The following is a 25,650-nucleotide window of genomic DNA, read 5'->3' on the forward strand; positions in this document are numbered from 1 at the left end:
GATGTTGCGCCACTATGTCGGTCGATGCGCGGTTGCGCGGACTGAACTGGTCGTTGCTGGTCGCACGCGAGACGCCATATTGAGAGGGGTTGCAAGTGTCGAGTCCGAATTTCGAACCTCTGAACGTCCGAACAAATCCGAATGCGTGACCTGTGGTGTTTACGCGGTTCCGGGTAAAGGCCGTGATACAGTTTCGCATCGATTCCGTGGCCGTTGCCTGGAACACGGTGCATCGGTGTGACACTGAAACGGGCGTAGTGGCGCTGTCATGAGCGGCAGCGACGGCGAGGACGGTCGACTCGAAAAGAGCACCACCACCACCGCCACCACCACCGTCGCCACCATCACTGGGAAAAGGGACATAATCGAAGTGATGAGTGACGACGGCGGTTCGACAGCGACGGTGATGAAACGGCACTGCAACGACGTCATCGCCGTCGACAGCTGCACCGATTCCGCCTGGACGTGCCGGGACACGGATACACCGAGCGACCACGAGAATGGGGACGCCCGCGTGTTCCCCGCGGTCGCGGACTATGATCCCACTGGGGTACGTTGTCCTCGTTCTGACGTTTTGCGTGAACCGAATGTGGTCGGCGATGTGATCGAGCGATTTAATTTCAATAAAATAATCTTTATAATTTAAAGACCGACGCGCTCGCGTGTTGTAACCTGAAATCTCTGTCAAAAGAGAATTGTTACCTTCTTGAAGTAAAAAATTTTATTGCAAACTCAGTCAGCTGTGAAAATTTTCCTTTTCAAGAATTTAATATGTTATCTGTTGATATAATTTTAATATTATACATGTACATAGGTGATATATTATCCACACGAAAACAAATGTTCATGTTATTTCCTTGTCAGTTATTCTGAATTAGTTGATTCATGAATTCTGAATAGTTGGAATTAATATCTTAGCAGACTCTGAATAATGTATCAATTAGTACTTTGAAAGAAATTTAAATGACACAGTTGACAAAATAAAATAATTATATTACTAACAAAGACAAGTATCTTATTTATGTAACAATAAATATTTCATATTATTAAATTGTTTTTACAACAATCTATTATACATAATAATACTTCAGACATGAATAGACATAGATAGAGAGACCTAATCTCTTTAGAGTAAAAATTCTTAATAATAATTTTTTAATATTTATACTGTTAACAAGGATCTTGATTGATATTACTAATTAAATGGTCAACTTTCACACTGCTTTCTTGCGGATACAGATTATATTGCATAAATAAGTTTACTCCATTAAATACTTTCTTTATAGTGTGGGACGACTGATCAGCGTGTGATTGATGCGTTTATTAGAGGTGCAAGAGCGGCTGATGAAGATCGTCGTAAGTCGTCTTTAGTAAGCACCGATGCACTTGCCAAGCTGTACTCCTCTGCAACAGCTATGGATAGTCAGTCACGTCTCGGGAAAGAGTCGTGCTCCTGTGATAATACAGCTGACTACAAAGCTAAACGGTAAAGTCACCAATCAGAATCTCAAGAAGAAGTGAGAGAAGCAAGAATGTGACATTAATTGAAAGTATCTTATGTATGTGCAGAGACATGTTCAGAGAGGAGCTGCAAAAGGCTATGAATTTCCAAAATCTATGGACAGAATTACGGCAGTACATACGTACTGATTTTAACGTTGCTTTAGAAACTCATACATATAACTCTCCACAATCTCATCGTGGCAAATTCACTAACGATATGCACAATACTGTTATTCAGTAAGAAATTTTTACATATTGAAATTCTTTGCACCATTATTGTTACGTGAATTGTTATGTAATAGTTTCTTTCATTATAGATTATGTAAAAGAGATTCTCATCAACTTTTCATGAGATTAGTGAGCCAAGCGCAAGAGTTTGTGATAGAAGTAAAAATTCGTTTGTTTGCTCTTCTACACGATCGTAGCGTGAATTTAGCTGAAATTTTTCTTACTGGTTAGTACTACTTTTTGTAAACATAAATTTCAAAATATCACGATAGATGTAAAGTTTATCTGGATTTCTCTTTACAATACAGGTCTCTTGAATGACTATGATGCTCTCGTATCGACAGCGATTATAATTTCTGAATTAGTAAAACCATTAAAAAAGTGCCTCAACTTCAATTTGACGTGGGACTGCTTTATCAAAAAGTTATATCAGATTTATGTATATAATGACGCTTTAGTGCAAAACAATTTACCTACGTTTATTGGCCAGGTAAAATATTCTGTTTTACTGAAGAAACATCCATGGCGTTTGCGACTTGGTAAAGCTAAACGTGCACGTTTGCATTTTTAGTTGAGAAAACTTCTACCATTGAAAGGCTCCAAATACCAAACTCTCGTTCATAGATATTTATCTTTCGATGACGAAATGACGAGAATCGGTAATTTATGGCCTGAGACAGAGCCATGGATGGATAAATATAAGTAAGTTGAAGAACATTATACTATTTACGTCATTATTTCCAACATCTTGATAGAATTGGATAATAAAAAGATCGAAAAATAGAATTGTTTAAACAAAATATGATTTTAGTGCAGAACAAGCCGTTCGTATGACAAGGCTTAGACAAATTAGAGAAGCTTGGGAATTGTTCACAGCAACACGTAAATTTATGGAGCGCAGTATGTTAAACAAAACATCTGATATCGGAAAGTAAGATACATAGTGCATACATACTAAAAAACTAACAAATTTCTTTTCCGATGATTTTCACTAATCTATTGCAACAAATTTTTTAGTGAAATGCAAGAGATCCATGGACAATTTTCATCGCTCATTGCACATACATCTGGAAGCGATAGTCCACCTTTAAGTCCAGTATTAGATTTTAGCTCAGATTCTATAGCTATGCCATCCAGCATAGAGATAGTTCAAATATTGTTAGATGATTGGAATAAAGCTCAACATCAAAAATTAGCGGATATAGCCGGGGCATTAACTGCCACTGAAGTAGACGCCGCTGGACAAGGCGATTCTAATTGCTACGATTACACACGTGCAACGTGTCAGTTGGCGCAATATGCCATTAGATCAGTAAGGTATGTCATATAGATATGTAAAGAGTCATACTTCGATTTTTATTTATTTGTGTGATCATAAATATCAATAATTCTGACTTGTTACAGAACTCACAATGACGACTCAGGCGATATGGAAAATGGGCTTGAAAATAGAAAAGAATGCGAATGTTATACGTGCAATGAAACTGGAATAAGTCATACGGTAAAGAAATTATTTCAAATCATACATTAATTTATTAACGATTATTGTTTCATCTTTTTGAGTTTTTAATTCTTTAATATTCTTTTTGTAAATATATTAAAAAAAAAAAGTAAAAATAAATTAATAGGTTTTATTAGAAAAAGTAAAAATATATTATTTATTTAATACTTCTAATTTAGTACTTCTAATACGAGTCTGAACACTTTTAAATCAAATAAAAATTATTGTTATGTATAACCTTATGATTATACTTTGTCTAAAATTTCTGAAAGTAATTTATACTGATTATTTTTTTATAGGATACATATAAAGACGAAAATGCCGAGAGGGACGAGATAAATTCTCTTCCATCCCTTAGTAATGGATTTCTAGGTGAGCAAATAAAATAAATTAATAATGACAGAGATGTCTCAGAGAAATAAAAAAATAACATGCATTTTTAGAAATACCCACAAGTTGTACGCAAGTTAAAAAGAAAATAGATAATTTAAATGATGAGGACAAAAAAAAGAAAGAATCGGGCGTGCGTGACACTTTGCATAAGTATATCGGCTCAAAGACGCCTGAGACGGAACCTTGTCTGTGTGTTTATCAACACGCGCAAGAAATAACGGAAAGAAAAAAAGAAATTTTAGAAAGTCCGCCCTGTCCTTGTCTGTTGAATTCAAGACGCAAGTGGGATATATGTCCTTGCTTGCCTAAATGTAAGTGATGTAAAAGATTTTTATTGGATTTTCACTTATTATTTAGCTTATTAAATGATATAATGTTTTTGAAAATAGCCATACCTGAAACGGTCGTAGCGAATGGTCGTCCCAAAGCCACATCACCGACTTCTATCGTAAAAACTAATCCAGAACCAAGTGAGAAACCTGTTGTAAAGACTGCTGCCACACAACCTGCTCAAACTCAAATGAGGCATTCTACAACACAAACTCACAATCACACCATGCATCAGGGTAGGTATAAGTAGCGAGTAATTCCTCCGTTGTATCTTCATCATGTCGTCATCAATCTCTTTTTCACATTTTTGCCATATTCATTATGTACACCTTCATACATGTACATCTTTTCTTCACGCAATCATAGGTAACACTCATTCGCACGGACTGCTTCCAGATTTGACGAAAAATACAGGTCCGTGTTCCCACCCTAGACTTCGTCCACTTAATCATACACCGCATGCGTGTCACAAGCAAGCCAACGTCGAACATATCAAGAGAATGTCATGTAACGATTGTTAGTAAACAACGGATATATATTGTGTATATCTGTCAAAGTTATATTTCTCATTTGGGCGTTATACGTTACATTTTAATCTTGTATTTGTTTCAGTGAGTTCAGGAGACGGTGATTGTTCGGATTCAGGGAGTAGTCAGGGAGATTCATGTTCTACGAGTAGTTCCGCACAGAGAGATGCTAATATAAGACATTGCGACTGTTGCTACTGTGAAGTCTTTGGTCACGGAATGGTGAGTTAGATATTTAAAAAAAATCTCGTGGAGAGACGTTTATTCGATTTGGAGAGTGGTGACTATTGATAAGTGTATTTATTATTTCTAGCCGTCGGTTGCGCCAGTGAGTCGAAATTATAAGGAAATGCGGGAACGACTGCGACAACTTCTGACGAAGAAAAAAGCGAAAAAGTGTAAGACTGTTGCAGCTGGATGTAGTCCACAAAAAAGTCCATCGGAATCATCGATTCCTAATGCTAACTCTGAATCCAAAACCATGACAAATTCGATTCTCAGATCAAATACTCCAATTTCGACGACGTCCACGACCCAGTATGATCAACGAGATCAGCGAGATTTAGAGGAGTTATTAGAGTTTATCGAAGGTAATCAAAGCGGAAAGAAAGACAACAAGAAGGCTGAAAAGAAAGCGAGACAGAAACAACGAAAGGTTTGTTTAAGAACGAATTATGCTATATTTCGTATATAATTTTATATAATGTTAACTAATGTTAATTCTTTCGACAGCTTGAAGAAAAATTGAAAAAGGACAGACAAGAGGCAGAGAGACAAAAGTTAATAGAATTACAAAAAAAGACACCGGAGGTGACGATTACTGTTGTCGATCCTCAAAAACCTGTACCTCAAAGACTATTGCCTCAATGTAATTTACCTGAGGTTTCCATTTTGCCAACATCGTCATCAGTATCTTTACCTACGATAAAACCATTAAACAATAGAAAAAAGGATAAGCAAGAAGTTTGTAGCAATAATAGTAATAACTGTGGTAGTAATAGTATTATTAGTTTGAGTAACAAGACAAAGGCAATGTCTGCAAATTCAAACGCAAAAAATAAGATTAATAGTATTAATAGTACAGAAAAGTGTGAAGTACGAAATATGAATTCTACCCAAGGGAATAAGAGTAACGCGAAAGTTGATAGCAATAAAGGCAGCAAGCTATCAGCAAGTATTAATAATGTTACAAAAAACAATTCGAATAATGCCAATAAGTTATCGGACGTCAATTTACTCGACAAAAAATTAACGAAGAAGGAAAGGAAAAAATTAAAGAAGGAAATGAAGAAACTGGAAGAAGCGAAGGCAAAAGAAACTGAAAGTACGACACATACAGAATCTCAACCACAAATAGTTACTATTAGGAGAGAGATAAATTCGAACAACGCTGAACCCACAGTTACGATCACTTTAAAAGGCCAAACTCCAGCTGAGGATAAGGTTCTATTTACGTTAGTGAATGGACAGACTAAAGAACCTTCTCACAAGTCGGAACAAGAACAAAATCAAAGTAACAACGGAAAAAAGAAAAAAGTCAAGGCGATTAACAGCAATAATCCCTTGCAACAGGGAAATAAATTACAGCAATCGAATAATTCGAAGCAGCAGACTCAAATTAAAGCCAATGACGGTAAGAATTTGAAGCAACAGGTAAATAACGAGAAATCGAAAAATAATAAACAGGCAGACGAGAAGAAAATTCAACAGCAAAATGTCAATGAAGGCAAAAATTCCAAATCGAAGAAAGATAAAAAAAATACGGAGAACAAGGAAAATGTATTGCAGCAACAAAATATAGTGAATAAAAGTAAAAATCAACAAAACGCTAGCAACAAAAAGCAGAATAAAGCGAGTACTCCACCTCAGACGCCAGTGTCGCAGAAGCAGCAGCAAAATCAGGTTATAAACGAATCCATGATTAGTAAAAAAGCAAAGAAACAACAACAGCAAGATAAAAATCTGCAGTCGAACACCAATAAGAGCAATAAAAATAATAATAATAATGCGAATAATAAGAATGATTCAAGAATATCAAATAAGAGTGATTCTCAAAAAAATAATGTAAATAAAACGAATCAAACTATCATAAATAAGCAACGTGTACCCACGGAAGTCCAAAGTACGTGTTCCGAACGAGTTAGTTCGCCATCGCTTAGTAGCCAATTTAAAGATATTGGGCCAAATTCCAAAATCAACATCGAAAATCTTAAGTTACCACCGGGCATCACAATTACGAAGGTCGACGCTCCGCCAAAACCACTTCCAATCAAAACGGCTCCTTTGCCAAAACCAGTGAATCCGCCTAAGCAAACTACCATTATCGCCGCGCCGATGAGCGGTGTTCAGTCGAGTTACGCAAGTTCGCAGGGTGGTGGAAACGTCATAGTGGTAGACACGGGCAAGCTCAAGCAAGATCTATTACCGAAAGTCAACGAGAAAGGTAGGCTGTAATTAGTGTAGATAAATAAAAGAAGCACATGCAAGATCGGTTTACGAACTTAATATTTTGCTGTGGATAAGAGAATTTAAGTTTTTATTTTAATATGCGATATTTAATTTTTAATATATTAAAGTCTTCAATTCAGGAAAGTAAATGTATATTTTATTCATGCAATGATTTTAGAAAATAAACACAATTGTGATTAGATCTTTTTATTGTAATTGCATGATTTTTTTTAATTGATTAAAGCTTTTATTCTATTTTGCAGGCAACTTGTATAATAAAAACAACCACGTTCTTGCTTTATGAAGAGCTAATGGAATTCTTTAAAAAATTAAAATATTATTTATTAATCATTGGAAGGATCTTTAAAGATTATAAATCTCTAAATGTTTTTTCCCCCAATATAAAATGTTCGTCTTTTAGTCAATGTTTACATTAGTTTATATTTTCAAGGTTTATGTTATTTTCATCAATATTTTATACAAATTTAATTTATTTTCTCTATATAGATTCATCGAAAGATTCGCAGCCTCAAAATATTACTACCGGTAAAAAGAAAAAGAAGAAAAATAAGAATTCGGCCAATACTTCGGGCAACACTGCGGTTTCGTCGCCGGTGCAAAACAACGACGCGTTCGTGAATGATCACATGATCGACGAACCGGCGAGGATACTGCACAATCCCGGAACTAACATGGTGACTATCAGGAATCCATCGTTTGGACCGATGAAAGTGCCACCGACACAGCAGGCTGCGATCATTAAAGTTTCGGAGAACGGCATGGTGACGATCCGAAGTCCGGCTCTGCAACAGGCGATCAATGCGGGCTTGACGTCACCACCTAAGCCAGATTACATAGTCAAGGGCGATTTATCGTCGTCATCGACGGGTAGAACGACAACGAATGATTGCGGTCAGCTGAGCGTGAAACATGCCAACGGTGTCATATCATCGAGCCTGGCGGAATTGCGCAGTCGATTGAGCGCGCAGTCAGATTGCACGTCATCCTTGTCCGAGCTCGCCAATATCCAGATCAGCCAGATGACAAATGGCCAACCGATACCAGAGAACGGCATCAATCTCAAGGGTACCAGCGTCACCCTGACGAAGGTGAGACCCGAGGCAACGAGTATGGAGGACGCGCGACAGGCATCAGCGAAGTGTACGGCGGTGAAAGAAGTGGCAATAAACGCTACTTTGGCCAATGGCGGCGGAAGCAGTGGCAAGAGCAAGAAAAAGAAAAAACGCGGAAGCGGCACGGGACAGTGCGGAGATGACTTGGACCTCGTTGGTGAGAAACAACAATAATCAGACTTTAACATGTAAATCTGCTTCTTTCATTTTGTTTATTTTCTTTAACACACGTTATACATTACACAAATACATTACACAGCACGCATCCTCCCCGGGTTGTTTCTCACGTTCGCAGCGGCTAAATCCTCGTTTCTTTCTTTTATGAAGGAAACTACCCATACGTATCTCCTTTGGACGCTTGTAGGTTCATCGCACTATATAAATGATTTTGTTTCTTTCACTTCGTGCCAGAGAGAGCATCAAGAGAGCGTCAAGAGAGAGAGCACTGCCCTACGTTAGGATACTATGTCGTCTGCTAGGTTATTATAAAAATTTTTTGAGATATCAAGTATTCGCGAATGAAAGAAGGAAAAGAGAATGGAAAGTAGAGGAAGAGATTTGATTTCTTGAGAAGATCGCTGTAGGAAAAAAAGAAGTCAAATGGTCAGTGAGATTTTCTTTCTTTAATTTTTTTCAGATCCACAAGATTCATTCCAACGATCCAAATTACTTTGCTCTTTTTTTAAAGAGTAATTAATTGTATCTGGATGTAGACATGAATTTTTGCGATTTTTATTTTTTTTCCCATTTAAACGCAGAACGTGAGGCAGTGCCGTCTCGATAAAGGCGTCGTGCAAATACAATAAAGATGAACGAATGTATGATAATGGAAGATAGGGGACGGGAGAAAATTCATACACAATACAAGATTATTTTAAATTAGAAATTGAATTCTGAAAATAGTGCCAACGGTAATACTGTGTATATCGCATTTTTATTTTGATAAAACTGCAATTAGAAACTTGTAATTATACTGGATTATTAGAATATATAATAATCAAAAAATTCCGAATTTATTTAAATATTATTATATATCTTTTTTAAATAATGATAGAGAGAATTTACTACAATTTATTGGATGAGCATAGAATTATATTATATCAGTATTATATAATAATAACGTATTACACTGAAAAATTATCTGTATATTAGTACATACATTGTATTGATATTTATATTGAGTTAGTTTTATCGTATAAAATGATATAACAAAATGTATTATAAAATATATATATTTATATTATATATATATATTTATATCCTATATTTGTATTTATATATTTTATTTATATATATATATATATATATGTATATATATATATATATAATGTTTATAAATATATATATAAATAGATAAAACCGAAAAATACTGGTATAAAATCATATCCGATATTTTTATTATATCTTTTTCAGTCTCAATTTTAACGCGACCGATGAAAATTAATGGACAAATTACTCGACTAGATCTATATTGACAATATAGGAGTCGTCTTATTGTGATGATAGATACATGAATGTGATATAGTATATGATGTTTTTTAAATCTACTAATAATATTAAATAAAAGAGCGAGCTACTTTTTTTCAATGTTATACTCTCTTTTCCCCTTTATCGGATTAGACGTTTCCTAAAATGCTGTACAAGTATGGGTAGTCACACTCATTATCTTTCCTTTATTTTTTTTTCTTCTTTTTTTCTTTCTGTACGATATTATATTAAAGTTACTTCACTGTCTTATAAGAAAAGAGAAGACAAAGACGAACTCTCAGGACAGTTTTCTTAAAACATTTTTGAGTAATATCTTAATGACAACGATGATGAAAGTTAGGAAAAATAAAACGAATATTAACAACTATATTGGTAATGAAGCATAACGATTCTAATAGAGTACTATTGTTCATGTGGGTTGTCGTCATCGAGAAGCGTTCGCAAATCCAACATGGATATTTCGTTGATTTTATGTTCTCCACGAATATGCGTGACGAGTGCCTCGACATTGTCTGGACGATATCCAAGACGTTAAACACACGTTGACATTGTTGTCGCCCTTTTTTCTCATCTCTTTATACTTCTACCCACACAGTAGACAAGAGAAAGAGAAGTAATGCACAGCAGATTTTGCCAATTATTGTCGCACTCGCAGGCGGGCTGTCGGTGTATCCAGTATTTAGAGCGTGTCTTTTACAGAGGTATTCACGCCCAAAGATATAGACCTCGAGAACGACGAGGAAATGGACGATGATGAGCGCGAGCTGGAGGCCTTCAAGCGATTCTGTCTGCAATCAGTACCGCCACTGCACAAGGAGAAAGTCAATCTCAATATCAAGGATATCGTGCTGAAGAAGAAATCATCGTCGTCCTCGTCGTCATCCTCGTCAACGTCGTCGTCGTCGACAGCAGCAGCGGCGGCGGCGGCGGCGGCTGCTGTAATAGCGGCCAATTGATTTGTATAATGATTTGAATAATCCTGCGTTACCATCCACGATTACTGCCATTTTCAATGAATCGACGCGCGGTCTAGAACGCAATTGCATTGCGAACGATTCGTGTCTTTGTCGACATTGTTATCGTCATCGATTCTGGGTTTTTACAGAAAAACAAGTATGTAATGCCTTCCTAGATGAATATTTAAATGTTAGCGTATGAGAGTGAAGGAACGGAGTAGGAACTCTGAACGACGACGGCATGGCCGTATAACGATCAGATGGTGTCATTGTATATGTATATCGTTAATTGTAATTAGAGATATAAGTTTTCTTTGCGAACGATAAGTTTCTTTCGCGAGATGTCGTTCAAAGCATCGTTCTAGACGAGGTCAATGGCATTTGTAAAAATTTGATCTCGCCGACACTTTAGGAATAAGTATGATTGTAAAGTTAAACGCGACAGTGTCGTTAAAAAGTGTCACGAGAAGATACATGCTGTGTTTGCAGCTTTGCAAAGTCTCGCATCGGTGAAAATTAGAGACTTTGCGTCACTCGACGCGAATACACACACGTAGATGTGCGTGATAATAGATAGTTGGACGTATACATTGTTCTCTCTTCCTTTTTTTTCTGTTTTTTTTTCTTTAAATAAAAATAGTTGCGCGTTTCTATCTACTTAGAACGTCTATGTATCATCTTTATGTGTCTTTGTATTTACATTCTCCTTGTAGGAGTAGCCTGTATTCGTATAAATAGTTAAATTAGCATAGAGACGCACACCGAGAAGGTTTATATATACATAATTCAACAAATGTACGTCGCAATGTTTCTTATTGTATTGTAATTAAAGTACTTTTTATACGGTAAATAAGATAGGCATGTGGGGCGACAATCTAATTCTTTTTAGTGTATATAAATTCCCTATACATACACACACACACACACACCACACACACACACACACACACACACACAAAACGAAAAGAGAATCAATATCAACACATACATATATACGTGTGCATATACGTATATATGTATTATGTATACATACATATATATAAATTATAAATCACTGCCACACATTATTTATCATGTCCTTATTGTCTCTAATTTTTCTTATAAAAAAAAGTAAAATAATTTATACAGAAAGAACTTGAATTAGGAATGTTGTTATTAATTAAATGAGACATTTTGAAAAAAAACTTCACAAACAGCGTATCTACTTTGCAAAAATGCACACACATATTATAGATATACCTTATTTAAATATTTTTATCCAACTTTTCCATCTTCTTATTTTTAAAATGTAATATCAATGTTTTTTTTTTAAGTATTTGTATATATAAAAAGGATTATAATTTCTTTATAATTATCTTTTAAGTATATACCGATTGTTGATTACAAATTTTAAAGTGTTTTATTTTTTAGCGGTATGCCGCTAGATGTCTCAATAGTAAATTTTTTTAATCGAGTAATTGACAATTTCATGGAGAATTACTCTTTTTTCGCGAGATATTAATAATTGACTTTTGGGATGATTAATTTGTATAAAAAAAACACATCAGTTTCCGTTTATATATCTTGAACCATCTCTGTTTATTAGCATTTAAGCAACAATTATATATAATTACACTTAAAATTGATTATAATTTCAACAATAATAAATAATAAAATCTCTGAATTAAATCTCTTCGGATTCTTCTGTTATTTGCATAACACAGAGAAAGAGAAATATATTTAACAATACGGGATATTTTCCGAATTGTTTTACTTTATAAAAATCGATCGTTACGAATAAAGACGTAATAAAGATTATTTTCGCGCGTATTTTTTCCCATACAGTACAGAATTTACAGCAATATCACTGCAAAATCTTTGCAACATTGCTGCAACATGTAATATTGCAGCAGTGTTGCTGTAACTTTTGTGCAACTTTTTGCTGTAGAAGTTACTATGTGAACGTGTCTGTGTAAATTGCATGGATTGAGTTTTCTATATTTAAGTATATTCGTACACGCTTTTCGAAGAAATCTTCAGAAATTAACAATCTAGGCTTGCGGTGTGCGGAGGAGAGAGTGTCACAGGTGTCATCGACGAAAGCGATCGTTCGATCGATTGTATCGCTGGGGTATGTTGCTTGATCAACATGTGCCGTAACGATTGTGCCTCCTCTCGAAGAGTCACTATCTGCGCCTTTAAGATTGCATTCTCGTGCTCCAACATCGTCGCCCTTAATGCAATCTGCGAAAATATAGATACACGAATTAAAAACTCCAAGCAGAATAACGTAAGTTACGATAACATCAAATATTGTAAATGACATTAAAATGAATCGTGACTAATTGAAAAGTGATTTTTATGCTCGTTTCTATGTACCAATGTAGATTAATTTTAATCTCGGTTTAATTTATTCTATATCCTTTTCTAATTCTTAGAATTAAAAAAAATAAAAAGTAAGTTATAAACCAAGATTAAAATTTATCTACAGTAGTAGAAATGGGCATTGGAAAAAGATAAAGGTTTAGTTGAATTATAACAAGATTAAAATTAAACTATAACATTGGCAGATGCTGGCATTAATCATTTTAAAGCCATTTCGATGACGTCATCTTAATGACATTATGATGATGCTTTGCTTCTTGTCAATGTTGAATTTAGTTTACATCGTGCGCTGTATCGAAATTTGAGAATAAAATCGGTGATTATTTAATTGTCAAGTATTTTATTAATCAATTAACAGTTAATTACATCATTATATTAGGTGTACAACTTTGCTTCCGCCATTTTTTTCCGAAATTCGAGGCTTTATTGTAAAAAACTGGTTATACCTTATAACTGGTTATCATTTATGATTCAAAGTATTGTCCACCGCTGGCTACTTTCTCCCATCTTTCGGGCAGCGTACGAATCCCGCGTCGAAAAAACTGGTCATCTTTTGAGGCGATCCACGAATCGATCCAATTTTTTACTTCTTCATAAGACCGGAAGTGCTGGTCAGCCGTGTGCCATTGATCGAAACAAGTAATAGTCAGAGGGAGCAACGTCTGGAGAATACGGCGGGTGGGGTAGGACTTCCCATTTCAACGTTTCCAAGTATATCTTGACCACTTTCGCAATATGGGATCGAGCATGCTGCAAAATCACTTTATCGTGTCTCTCATTGTATTGCGACCGTTCTTTCAATGCTCGGCTCAAACGCATCAATTGCGTTCGATACTGATCGCCTGTGATTTCAGTCGGTTTTAACAGCTCATAATACACTACGCCGAGCTGGTCCCACCAAATACAGAGCATGACCTTGGAGCCGTGAATATTCGGTTTGGCCGTCGACGTAGAAGCATGGATAGAAGCCGGAAACTCCCCATGATTTTTTGCGCTTGGGGTTATCGTAATGAACCCATTTTTCGCCCATTTTCGCAGTCACAATGCGATGCAGAAATCCCTTCCGTCTTTGCCTTCCAAGCAGCTGTTCAAGCAAACAAACGCCATTCAACATCTCTCGGCTTCAACTCGTACGGCACCCAATTTCTTTGCTTCTGAATCATTCCCATGACTTTAAGGTGTTTTGAAATGGCTTGTTGAGTCACTCCCAATGATCGTGCCAATTCTTCTTGATTTTGATACGAGTCTTGATCAAGTAATGCCTCCAATTCTGCATCTTCGAAAACCTTCTCTCTTTCACCACTATGCCGATCTTCGACGTCAACAAAATCACCGAAGCGTTGAAACCACTCACGACACGTTCTTTCACTAATAGCGGCCTCATCATAAGTATTTGAGAGCATTCGATGAGCCTCAGCCGCAGATTTCTTCATATTGAAGTAGAAAATTAAAACCTCCCGCAAGTGATGAGAATTTGACTCGTAAACTGACATTTTCAATCGAGAATAACTTTATGATGCAGACACAAATCGATTAATGTTTCTAGGGCTATGTTGAGAGATGCCCAAGTTTATGACGTCTATGATCTATTTATTTCGATCACCACTTACCGCTAAAGCCATACATAGAAAAACGGCGGAAGCAAAGTTGTATACCTAATATATTTTTTTGTTCGAAAAGGAAGATTGAGCTACGTAGCTCGAAATTGTAACACGGACATTTCCGTCGATAGAATTATATATGTATTATAATCACAGTTAGATTGAAGTCGAGTCTCAAAGTCATGCGTTCTTACGTGGTCTTCCCTGATTTTGCGGGCGTCTCGTGATTTTTTCGCCGCCTGATTATTTCGTTTACGTCTCTCGTAATATTTCTCATCCTTCTGATCGTCCGGGATTGGTTTCTTCTCGCTTCTAGGTCTTCTATGAAGAGCGGCTATGCCATTTGTAGTAACGAAGTGACGGCTCATAGCACCTGTTTTGGCCATCGATATATGTATTATTTTAAAAATATATATTTTATAAAATATATGTATTATTTTTTTGTATGTTATCAAGGAACGTAATGTGACTAGTGCATTTGTATATAAAAAAAAAGAAAAAAAATATGCCCCGGGTGAGGATCGAACTCACGACCTTAAGATTATGAGACTTACGCGCTGCCTACTGCGCTACCGAGGCACTTGTCTGTGGCATATCAATCAATGCTTAAGTGTACAGCGCTTCCGTACAGATAGTATTAAAAGTGCGATCGAAAGATCGCATATAAAAAGGATTAAATGTTAAAAAATGAAAATCAGAGAAATTCCAGTTTACCTGTGGAGGAAGTCGAGAGGGTTTGAGGCACGCTCAGCGATTGCATCAAGGGTGGCATTGCTGTTAGAAAGGGTGGTTGAAGCAAAGTTCCTGGGAGCGAGAACGTCGCTGATAACGGTGGAGACGTTAACGGTGAGGATGAGGAATCCGTTGGCACAGAACTTGATAGAATATCCGGCTCGACGAAGCTATAATCTCGAGATGGATATGCTTCGTATCTGCACAGATCTGCTAATAAAAATGGTAATTTTATATTATACTATTAACTCAAAGATATTTTGCGTTAGATCGATTACATTTTGTTAATCTTGTATTATAAAATTAAAAAAAAATTAAATTATTAGATAGAGCTTTATGTGATTTAAAGACGTTTCCACCGACCGCCCCTGTGGCCTAATGGATAAGGCATCGGTCTCCTAAACCGGGGATTGTGGGTTCGAGTCCCACCAGGGGTATATTTATATTTTTTTTTATTCCTTTTAAAATAATGAACTTTTGTAAATAAGCTATCATCTAAGCTTTAAAAGTCTTAAGTCGTAAAAAATTCATCAATCACAGTCGATTATTCTTTTTATATTCTGATTGGTCGAATTTTTGTATAGAAACCATAAAGATCGCAGCAGATTTTTGCATAATACTGCATAACGCATAAGGTATAAGATATCAGAAAATCAATTAATCAGAGTCCTTTATTTTATGATTTATACTGTATGATTGATTCTTTTATATCTTGTGTCTTATTCGTTATGCAACTTTATGTAAAAATCTGTACTGTAGTCTTAATACAATATATGTATAATATTGTGCGTATCGTTGATACAAACTGTGGAAAAATTAAGAAAGAAGTGGCATTTCTTTAGAAATTCTTATAGTGTTATTATTTAATTTTATTAAAAATACAATGAAATAAATATCATACGTATCTTTTCTTACATATGTAACACCTCATTAATTTCTTGTTTAATTTACAACTTTTTGTACAAATTAGTTATTGATAATGTAGGTTATAAACTGTAACAAACACTCGTCTCTTTCCCTCCTTTTTCTCCTGCACGATTAATTAACTGCATGTGAAACGCAGTTTGTTCGGTCGCTTGATCGATGCAAGATTTATTTGACATTTGGATACTTTGCCAGAGCTGAAACTTTTACCTCGTCCAGTTATCGCGCGCTACGTGCATGCTACCGACGATGAAATATTGGGGTCCCGAAATGTCGTGATGATAATACAACGACTCGTTGGTTCGTGCGAAACTGTGCAAACGTTAACGTTCGCGCGAATTGCCGCGGCTGTTAAGTCAAACCGTAAAATTTCTCGGACGTTAACTATTCAAGCGGCAGTTACAATTTTAGAAAAGAAAACACCGACATAATGACGATGCTACGAATAAGACAACCGTTCATAACAACCGACATAACGAGAATATGTGCTCGCAAAAGTCAAACAGATTTAATGAGACGAACGATTCGTTTCTCATTATTTTTTTAACAAAGATGCAAATAAATAAATAATAGTATTGTTTGTGATATGAACTATAAACGGATATTTTTAAACTTATCATTGTGTAATAATAATTTCGAAAAATGTTTATTATTAATTTAAATTAAATTATAATTATTTCTGATATTTTGCATAAAATAATAAATAATAATTGCTTGTAATATGAATTATGAGATTGATGATTATTTTAAAAACTATCATAATAAAAATTATAATAATTTGTAACAATAATTTATAATAATTATTAAATTAAATTAAATTATAATTAATATTAAAATATAATTTTAAATTATAATTATTTTTGACATTTTGCACGAATTCCGTAATAAATTGCTTAATAAGTATTGATGTTGAATTTATTATTCCGAGAAATTGTTAAGTTTAATATAATAATACGTTATTTATTAACATAACTGTTTTAATAGATATGGATATTAATAAAAAAATATAAGAAATAAAATTTGTGTAAAAAAAAGAAACCTCCACCGTGACAATGTTTTCACATTGCCGTGACCAGGATTCGAACCTGGGTTACTACGGCCACAACGTAGGGTCCTAACCACTAGACGATCACGGCTACTGGAGGAATTAAGAGAAGCTTGGAAAGTATCACAGATCAATTCAGATATCGGTCAACTTGCTTACTTGTGCATAACGAAAGCCAGCAAGTGATAAATAAAAGATATATTTAATGATATTTAAATGACATATTTAAATTTATCTCTATATTTATTTAATATAACATTTTGACGCAAAAATATGAAGCACAAACCTAGTAAATAAGATTAAAATGTATTAAAATGGATTGAAATTTTTTTTTCTATCCGAATGCGTATTTTAAATAGCAAATACTTTTTTTGGATTTAATTGGATTCAATTGGATTCAATTAGATTCAATTGGATGCAATTGGATTGAAAAACTGCATTTTCTATTCAAAATTTTGAATTGAACAGTATTCACAATTGTTTTGTTGTGCAGAAAAAGCTAATATTATTTTTAGATTGAAAGGCAGAGAGATATGTTCCATGCAATTCCTATAAATGAATAAAAATGCATTCAGGATTGAAAAGCATTCATTTTAATATTCGTGAATCAATATTTCTACAAATCTGAATCTATTTCAATTCATTTCAATCCATTCTCGTTTGCTGGGAATAAATTAATATTTGCTAAATAAAAAATAATAATAGTTAAATTAAATTAATGATCCCGTACTAAATAAATATGTGTTTACATTTAATAAATATTTAATTGGCATTGTTAAATAGATATTTATTAAAATTTAGTACATTTTTCTGCCGGTGTATTTACGCGGGAAATTTTCGAAATATCAAAGATAAAGTAATAATGAATTCAGTTTATAAGTATTATCTTTGGCAAATAAAAAATAACATCGTACGTTACATCCCAAACACTTTTTCAAAGATAAAAGAATATAAAAGAAATGTTTAATTTCAGAGTGTTCTAGAACAACTGAAAAATCCGCGATGAAGATTGGCCGCGTTCAGCAGAATGTTTATTTTACTGAGATAGAACTATTTCTCTATAGAAAAATAGTTCTATCTCAGCAAAGAAAATTTTCAACAGTTGCAAAACAAATATTCTGCTGAACGCAGCCATGTAAGTTTTCAAAACATATTTCTCCATCTATCTTTTCTCTAATTATAATTAAGGAAACTTCATATGATAAACTTCGTATGATATGAGAACACCAGGTGTAATATTGCGCTTGATAACAATTGAATATGATTTAGGACAAGTTTCTGATTAGTGTCTAATTTTTAATAGTTTTATATTGGCTTGTAAAATTTGAGACAATAAAATTTGGCTTATAAAATTCGAGACCAATTCCTGATTGGTCACAAATATCATTATTACTTTGAATGACTGCGCACTTTTTGAAATTGGTATTCACCTGGTCTTCTTACGTTATAACTTTAGGATTTACGCACCTGAGTTCGGAGCAAATAGGCTGTAACTCCGCAGGAGATGGAGCGCCGAGAATGCGCCAGAGATTGCGTTTCCGGTGCACAATGTCCTCGCATGAGAGTGCGAACTCATTTCTCGAAAAGTATCTCTCAATGCGCGAGGTGGATTTTACGCACCTCTCCGATTGTCCAATAATTTACTCTTAATTGTCGAGAGAAATACAAGCGTTACGATCTAAGTTGGTACATAAGTGAACGGTCTTTAAAAAAATCAGCCAAACTTTAAGAGTCCCTTTAAACATAACTTGTTCCGCAGTTGCCGACAATTACATCTTTCTTGGAAGCGAAACGTTCCGTTCAATGAACCATGCTTGATTACGGTGCAAAAATCTCTTCTTGAAAACATGTACTTATTTTCTTGTTGTGTTTTATGACATATTTCACTTCTCTTACGCGCGCTTTTTATGCAAACAAAGTTACAAAATATATGAAGATGTTAAATAATGTCAAAATAGAAAAATTTAAATCCAATGTTTTACATAATATATTAAACTCTTCGTTGATGCAGAATTTTCTTTGATATTATAATCTGATTTTTTTTTTCACTATTCACGCATTTCACACGATGATAAAGATGTTGAATAATCTTGTCATCAAAGGATTTGAAAATCGGCATTTTCTTTATATCTTCCCAATGTTTATGAATCACTCGTCATGTCTCGAGCAAAACTCGATCATACTAAGAATTAATCGAAATCATTCAAAGTTCAAAGATAACGATTCCGCAAAGATTCGAGCTTTCTCACGAGAGAAAGCCTCGATCTCCCGTAACGAACTACCTGCGACAGTCGGATTAACAGTTTCGCCCTGGCTATTGGATACTCGGCTACATCAAGTGCGATAACGCGCCACGTCACATCATGTATTGCAACATCGCGGTCACGAAGCACCGGGGGCCACTCAATTCGTTGAAGGTGATCGAACACCCCGCCTCCAAGTGCATGCGCGTTATTATGCCGTCGGTTGATTCGTTGCCGCCGTTGATATGATCGTCGGTCGTTGGACAAGGTAAAACGCGGGCGCGGAATCCTCTAACCAATCGCGGTATACTCACCCCTCTTTCTTCTCACCGTACCTCTTTCTTATCACTGTACCTCTTTCTTATCGCGAGGCCAATCTGCAATCCGCGGCACATAATAGGTCACGATATGCGAAAGGACGCACGTAGATAACCCTCGAGATCTATACGTTCTTGTGCTCTTCGATACTAATGGATATTAATGCATTATTATTTATTGTGCTGTTGTAAATCACACGTTATCTTCAGAGACATTATGAAGTGTCGAGAGTTAATAGAGTTAATGTGTAACTGTAATTTGCAAGGTTTTGTGTTTTAAATATAATTTATTCGAATCGAATTTTAAATAATATTTATTTTATACATATAATTTTATATACACATAAGTCACAATTATGTTACAAATTAACTCGTGTACATGGAAAGAACGGTTTCGAAAAGTATTTAAAAATTTACCTAGATTATACTACGGATCTAAAAATCATTTTATTGAATCATCAAAAGTAATTATATGGGTACACAAACTGGTTGCTAGAATGTTAACATTTTTTGTAGCATTTATTGTTATCAACGATTAAATGTTCTACATAATTATTTTTATGGTCCAACAAAATTGAGCCAACAAAAACTCATCCATTATTTTCAGATTTGTATTTAGCTAAATTTTTAAACATACTTCAGCAAATTCTTTTCGTGTGTTAAATAAGCGAAGGAAGAAAAAGTGTTCTCTCTTTTTTCAGATATCGAATAATCAGGTTCAGAAATTATTTTACTGTAGAATTTATTTTTAATGTAAAACTATTGTATATTCAAAACTGATTTTACAGATTACACCATTTAGCCCATAATGAAGGAATAATATAGGCTATAGCGCAATATAAAGTATTCATTGTCGCGAAAGAATAACGACCAGTACCGCAATTTCAGGTAACCGGAGAGATTCTGATCTTCCAATCATTATGCCTGTATTATCTGCGATTCGCGTGGTTCATCGCTCGACAATACGTCGCGGCCTCGCGATGACTGATCGCCGTTGCTTATCACATATACATATCTTACACGACCTCGATCTGTAATTCTTATATGACATGCATAATTTTTAAAATCATTCATCATTTATTTTTCATCGTACTCATATTTTGTATCGTTCGCATATTTAATATAAAAGAAAGATAAGCCTCCCTCCCTGATGAAAATTTTTCTCAGAACTTTTCATATAATTTTTTAGAATTTCCCTATAATTTTCTAACTTTCTCACATTTTTTATACAAATTGGAACATTTCTCAGAAAATCTACATCTTTTTTCAGAATTGTTCATATATGTTAATTACGAAATATCGTAAGATTTTTAAGATTTTTCGTAAATATAATTTCTGATGAAATGTTACAAAATCTAAAAAATTAAAAAATACTTTTTAAAAATTATGAAAAATTTCAGAATATTTCAGAATTCACTTGTATGAGAAGTTCTGAGAGAAAATGTAAACTTTCTAAATATTTTTGAATATTTCTGAAAAATGTTCCAATTTGTATAAAAATTATGAGAAAAATTTTCATCAGGGAAGTAAGGAAGAAATCAGTTTGTCGTAAAGTAAATCTTTTAAAAAGAGGGAATATAAAGCGAATGGTAATGATAAGATAAAAATAGGAAATAGAGACAGAAAAGAAATAAAAAAAAAAGTGCTAAAAAGACTATTTTAAAAAACACTGCACTCGTTGATTAACGATAAGCTTAAAATTTAGAGAATCAGGAGTATAGTACGAAAGAAACAAAATACTGCAAGTGATAGAAAAGTATCTTCTTTCTCCGAATCGTTCAGAAGTAACGCGGACTTTCAAAAATATGAGGAAAAATCACGAGAGATCGCGCGAGGTCGAATCTCGTGGCAAGTTTGATCGAATCGGTACGGAAATTCAGGAAACTTTCGCACGCGGGGGCGGGCGAGTTAACGCGATTCTTCGGCTGCTCTATTTTCAGAGAAATTATACGATCTTCTTCCCTAGGTGCCGTCCTTCTGGGAGACCTCGGGCGGCGATGCAGGTGCGAGTCTTACACATGCGAGGCGGAGAAGCATGTTATACACGCGCGCCTCAACGCGGTCTCGCAATAGATCCACCACGTAGCTAACGTACGCTACGTTTGCCTTCTAATGTTGCCTCTGGGACAGTCAACACCTGACACTTTCACATTATCTACGTACGAATGTTTAATGCACCGCTGGTAATTATTATGAAGTAAATTAGTTGGCGGCGCGTGCTGTACTAGATCGCTCCCCTCCCCCGTCCCTCTCTTATCCTCGTTCTCATTAATGTTGCAACTCGCCCGTCCTGTAATTATCCTCTAGCCCGCGATTAACGGTCAAGAGATCGATTACCTTTGCCTCGCGATCGTATTCCGTGTCCTTTTAACCTTCGCGATCGTTTACCACGTGCGTTATACTGTCCGATAGCGTTTATCTGGATAACATTGAGAAGAGTCTAAGAGAGTCGCAAAGAATAATTATAAAAATGCTTCCTCCCCCCCCCCTCAGTTTCTTTTCAAACGTGTTTTGAACTTAATCTACAATGTACTCTTTGCTTCCTGTGTGTTTCTTGCTTTCTATTCTTGTTTTTCTGTCTCTTATCCTGCTCCTCTATTTTTTTTATTATCAAAGATTAAAGTTCAGAAAGACCTTCAGAAGAGACAAGAAATCGGAATGATTGCAAAACGAAATGGTCAAAAAGGAGAGAAAAAGACAAGAGTGAAAATAAAAAAAAATAGTAAAGAGTATCATACAGATTAAGCTTTAAAGTGTCACGTGTCGGTTGAATTTTTCTATCTTTTTCATCAGTGTCGAATCATGGGCGATCGTGTGTTTAAATGGGAATCATGAAGATCTAAATGCAATCGTGAAGATCGCGATGATCGCGAGCGACTTTGTTGTATGTACGTACACCTGCGCGTTGCTCGCGCAACAATGTCATAGACCCGCACAATTCAACTCCCGGTGGTAGGGCACGCACGGTCGCGGGTTAAATAACGTCATTTAGTATCGTAATATCTAATTTACTGCGGAAGGGAACGACGAGCCGCAGGTGGACGCGGGGAAGGAAAGGGCGAGGCGAAGGGCGAAGGACCGGTGCCACGTGGTCGTGATCCCACGGCGCCGCAATTACAGGCGCCTTCGAAACAATCGTATGTCCCTCTCAAGCGAGTTCAGCGTGCGCTGCGAGAGAAATTAAACGCGCGTTCAACTAACGTACGTCGCTTCCGTCCGTTCCGTATATATATATATATATATATATATATATATATATATATAAAATCTTTTGTACTTTACGAGACGCGATTTATCCCTTTTATTTATATTTTGGAATCTGCATTTATATCCCTTCAAAGAGACATCCCAAGATCTTTCCGCGTTTTTCTGTCTTCAGACGTCTAATCGAGTATCATTGTAGACGTCACGGAAAGGCGTTCCCATCTTTTTTATTTGGAGAAAGACTGTTTTTATGAAACATTCCTTCCGTGAAGAGATCGATCTCGAGAACATTGTTATTACGAGCGCGCTTCTTGTTGTCCGCTGCTCGGATGTACTGATCATTACCATTATGTAGCTGAATTTGTACCGATAACGGGCCGTATTTCCGCGCCTAGTCCTTGCTCGCGATCGGACGAACCTCGTGCGAACCTGAACACCTGTCGGCGACCACCAGGTAACGTGACATCACGTCACGTGATGAGCCGGCGAACTGGCGAACGCATCCCCGAACCCACCCCCGACGACCCCGACGGTAATCGGTCTAATCGACGTCCCTCGGACGGCTCACGACGTACGTGCAAATGTCCTTTGTACGTACATTAAGGACTTGTGAGTCAGATGATTTTTTGTATTTCGCATAGATTGTTTGCATTCAAGTGAGTGCACTCTTCTCCTCGGGACATAACATTGTATCTCGAAGAATTATATATGTGTGTGTGTGTGTGTGTGTGTGTGTGTGTGTGTGTGTGTGTGTGTGTGTGCAAGAGCAGTCCTATTTATTTTAATGCTCTTACATCGATACATTTCGTGTTAAATGCTCGCGATAATATTGCCGAAACTTATTTACACGAAATGTCACGTGGACTGTTGTTAGCACCCCGTACCTGCAACGCTGAAGAGTTTACAGGCATTTTCGCACGCAAAAATGCGCTCCGTTTCCTCGCACGAAACGGAAGGAAGTCATCTCTCACGCATCGTAAACGTGCCGTATACCTCGTATACGTGATCGTCGTCGTACACCTCAGGAACAGGACAGGGCGGTATCCAAGGTGGTCGCGTGTCTGGCCCCTTAGTCTCATTCCGCCTTCACCCCCTCACCCTAATACGCGATATAGGGAGCACGGATTCTCCTTTCACCCTCGCACGAAGTCACGTATCGTGACGCCCGTTGTTTCACAACTTGGGCAAAGTTATCTCATCAAGTCGTCACGAGGACGCTTCCCTTCCCTTCCCTTCCCTTCCTTTCCCTTCTTCTTTCCCTCTTTGGCCCTCCCTCTCTTCCTCCAAGTCCTGATTAAACTTTTCTTACTTTTGCGACTCCGCCGGGTATTTATAATCTCGCGCTCGTTCCGCGCCCACTCAGAACCGCAGAATCGTTATCAGGACTTAACTAATTAGCGGTGTTTCGGCGGAAAAATTCATCAAAGTATCTACGGTACGGTACGATTTGTTTAATTATAATTCGGCGTTTAATTTTCGAAAAGTTATTGGACAGACGTAGTTTAATTGATCGCGAAAAGATTATTCATTTATCTATGTATATTTTATATATATATATATATATATAAGTCTTTTTCGTTTTCTTTTCATATTGTTCCTTTATTAATTGCACATGTCCAATCAGAATATAGCGGCATTAAGTTAATACAAAGATTCGCAAGTAGACTTCAATGCCCGCGTTCAACGTGTTACCTGCCATCGAAGAAAGAAACGGCTTATAGGCCAATATTTACGATCGATTCTTATTTTAAGATAGTCTTAAGTAATAATGTAAAGTGCTAATACAGCTCTGTGATTGGCTGACAACATCTTAGGATTGTACTTAGGACTCTAAGTCTTAAATGTAAGAGCCAACTATTAATACTGCAAGCCTTAGAGTTCGAAGTTTAAATTATCGAGAAAGGATCATTATTCAGATAAGAGCATCTACATTGTAATTAAGTGCGGATTGATAAATCGTCGCTGAGAAGAGGTAATTGGCGAATAAAAAAGAGATCCAGCCAGTTCTTATTTTTTTTTTATCGAAAGCACGACGTGCTTCAAGTAACGCAGGTTGTACCTACAAGAGGGGCACCAGGGGTCTTTTTCATTTAGACTATTTGCCCCCGTTGGAGCACGGCAAGCCATCCACAGCCCTTCAGTTCCCAGGCCGTTGGCAAATTGCGGCTTACCCCGTCAGCACCGTTATTCTTATCCTTCCGCGCACTCGTCCAGGTAATTCTTGGCCGGCCCGGCTACGTTCTTATCGGAAATGGCGCGAAACAACAAGCGGAATCGCTCACACCAGCGCCTCGTCGTCCCTCCGTCGAGGAAAAAGTGGAGCGTGATGCCTGCCAAGTCCGATTCGCGCCGCGCGAGTCTCACCTCTTCTCTCGATTCACCTGCGCTTCGCCCGCGTAATCTTATTTTTATCGCGAGTTGTTTCCCGAGCTATAATAATGGCTGTTATTGCAAGGAAGATTGAAGGGTACAATTTGTAAACTTTTTTTTTAACAATACAATTAAGTATTATTAACTGCGTGTGTAATGGGTTTTAATAATGGTCATATTTAGACAAATCGGAAGCTGAAAAATTATTTTCCTCTCAATTATTTTCTTCCCAATCTCTAATTTATTTCGTAACAATTACTGCAATCTCTGTGAGATTAAAAAACGATAAAAAATAATACTACAATGTATGTTTGTAATAGTATATTAATTCATGATAAAATAC

General features: G+C 36.1%; 2 protein-coding genes and 3 non-coding genes across 9 annotated transcripts; 2 read left to right on the forward strand and 3 right to left on the reverse strand.

The window, feature by feature from the left end:
- Positions 1–23: 23 nt before the first annotated feature.
- LOC105148255 (uncharacterized) lies at positions 24–11,386 on the forward strand. 4 transcript variants are annotated; one of them, XM_011059883.2, is made up of 18 exons: positions 24–550; positions 1,287–1,486; positions 1,570–1,740; positions 1,821–1,957; positions 2,040–2,221; positions 2,303–2,433; positions 2,543–2,662; positions 2,749–3,048; positions 3,136–3,232; positions 3,532–3,604; positions 3,676–3,936; positions 4,015–4,191; positions 4,322–4,471; positions 4,568–4,704; positions 4,796–5,137; positions 5,215–6,925; positions 7,438–8,220; positions 10,251–11,386. In XM_011059883.2, exons 1-18 carry the CDS (start codon positions 269–271, stop codon positions 10,505–10,507), a joined length of 5,511 nt encoding a protein of 1,836 aa, XP_011058185.2. In that variant the 5' UTR covers positions 24–268; the 3' UTR covers positions 10,508–11,386. The 4 variants fall into 4 exon arrangements, with proteins under 4 accessions (XP_011058185.2, XP_087271099.1, XP_087271184.1 ...); XM_087414973.1 differs by having other exon boundaries at positions 4,352–4,471; XM_087415058.1 differs by lacking the exon at positions 10,251–11,386 and adding an exon at positions 9,477–9,649.
- Positions 11,387–11,443: 57 nt separating this feature from the next.
- LOC105148179 (uncharacterized) lies at positions 11,444–19,765 on the reverse strand. Of its 2 annotated transcripts, none has more exons than XM_087415301.1 (4): positions 18,641–19,765; positions 15,187–15,417; positions 14,667–14,845; positions 11,444–12,730 (listed from the first exon to the last, which is right to left on the reverse strand). In XM_087415301.1, the coding sequence occupies exons 1-4, from the start codon at positions 18,747–18,749 to the stop codon at positions 12,530–12,532; spliced, it is 720 nt and encodes a 239-aa protein (XP_087271427.1). In that variant the 5' UTR covers positions 18,750–19,765; the 3' UTR covers positions 11,444–12,529. The 2 variants fall into 2 exon arrangements, with proteins under 2 accessions (XP_087271427.1, XP_011058042.2); XM_011059740.2 differs by having other exon boundaries at positions 15,187–15,414; positions 18,641–19,761.
- Positions 14,979–15,051, reverse strand: TRNAM-CAU (transfer RNA methionine (anticodon CAU)). Its single transcript has one exon. It is a non-coding gene; the product is annotated as a tRNA-Met (tRNA).
- TRNAR-CCU (transfer RNA arginine (anticodon CCU)) lies at positions 15,569–15,641 on the forward strand. Its single transcript has one exon. It is a non-coding gene; the product is annotated as a tRNA-Arg (tRNA).
- Positions 17,193–17,264, reverse strand: TRNAH-GUG (transfer RNA histidin (anticodon GUG)). Its single transcript has one exon. It is a non-coding gene; the product is annotated as a tRNA-His (tRNA).
- Positions 19,766–25,650: the final 5,885 nt, after the last annotated feature.

This window comes from Acromyrmex echinatior, chromosome 1, assembly GCF_024713525.1.
Source record: "Acromyrmex echinatior isolate Ae372 chromosome 1, ASM2471352v2, whole genome shotgun sequence".
Classification (NCBI taxonomy): domain Eukaryota; kingdom Metazoa; phylum Arthropoda; class Insecta; order Hymenoptera; family Formicidae; genus Acromyrmex; species Acromyrmex echinatior.

Excerpts from the sequence above, each read along its gene's own strand:
- LOC105148255 (XM_011059883.2), top strand. The coding sequence starts at position 269 with ATGAGCGGCAGCGACGGCGAGGACGGTCGACTCGAAAAGAGCACCACC. Across the intron at positions 2,222-2,302 it reads TACCTACGTTTATTGGCCAG|TTGAGAAAACTTCTACCATT; the intron begins GTAAAATATTCT and ends TTGCATTTTTAG. Across the intron at positions 8,221-10,250 it reads AGATGACTTGGACCTCGTTG|AGGTATTCACGCCCAAAGAT; the intron begins GTGAGAAACAAC and ends TGTCTTTTACAG.
- LOC105148179 (XM_087415301.1), bottom strand. The coding sequence starts at position 18,749 with ATGAGTTCGCACTCTCATGCGAGGACATTGTGCACCGGAAACGCAATC. Across the intron at positions 15,418-18,640 it reads CCTATTTGCTCCGAACTCAG|CAGATCTGTGCAGATACGAA; the intron begins GTGCGTAAATCC and ends CATTTTTATTAG. Across the intron at positions 14,846-15,186 it reads CCTCTCGACTTCCTCCACAG|GTGCTATGAGCCGTCACTTC; the intron begins GTAAACTGGAAT and ends TGGCCAAAACAG.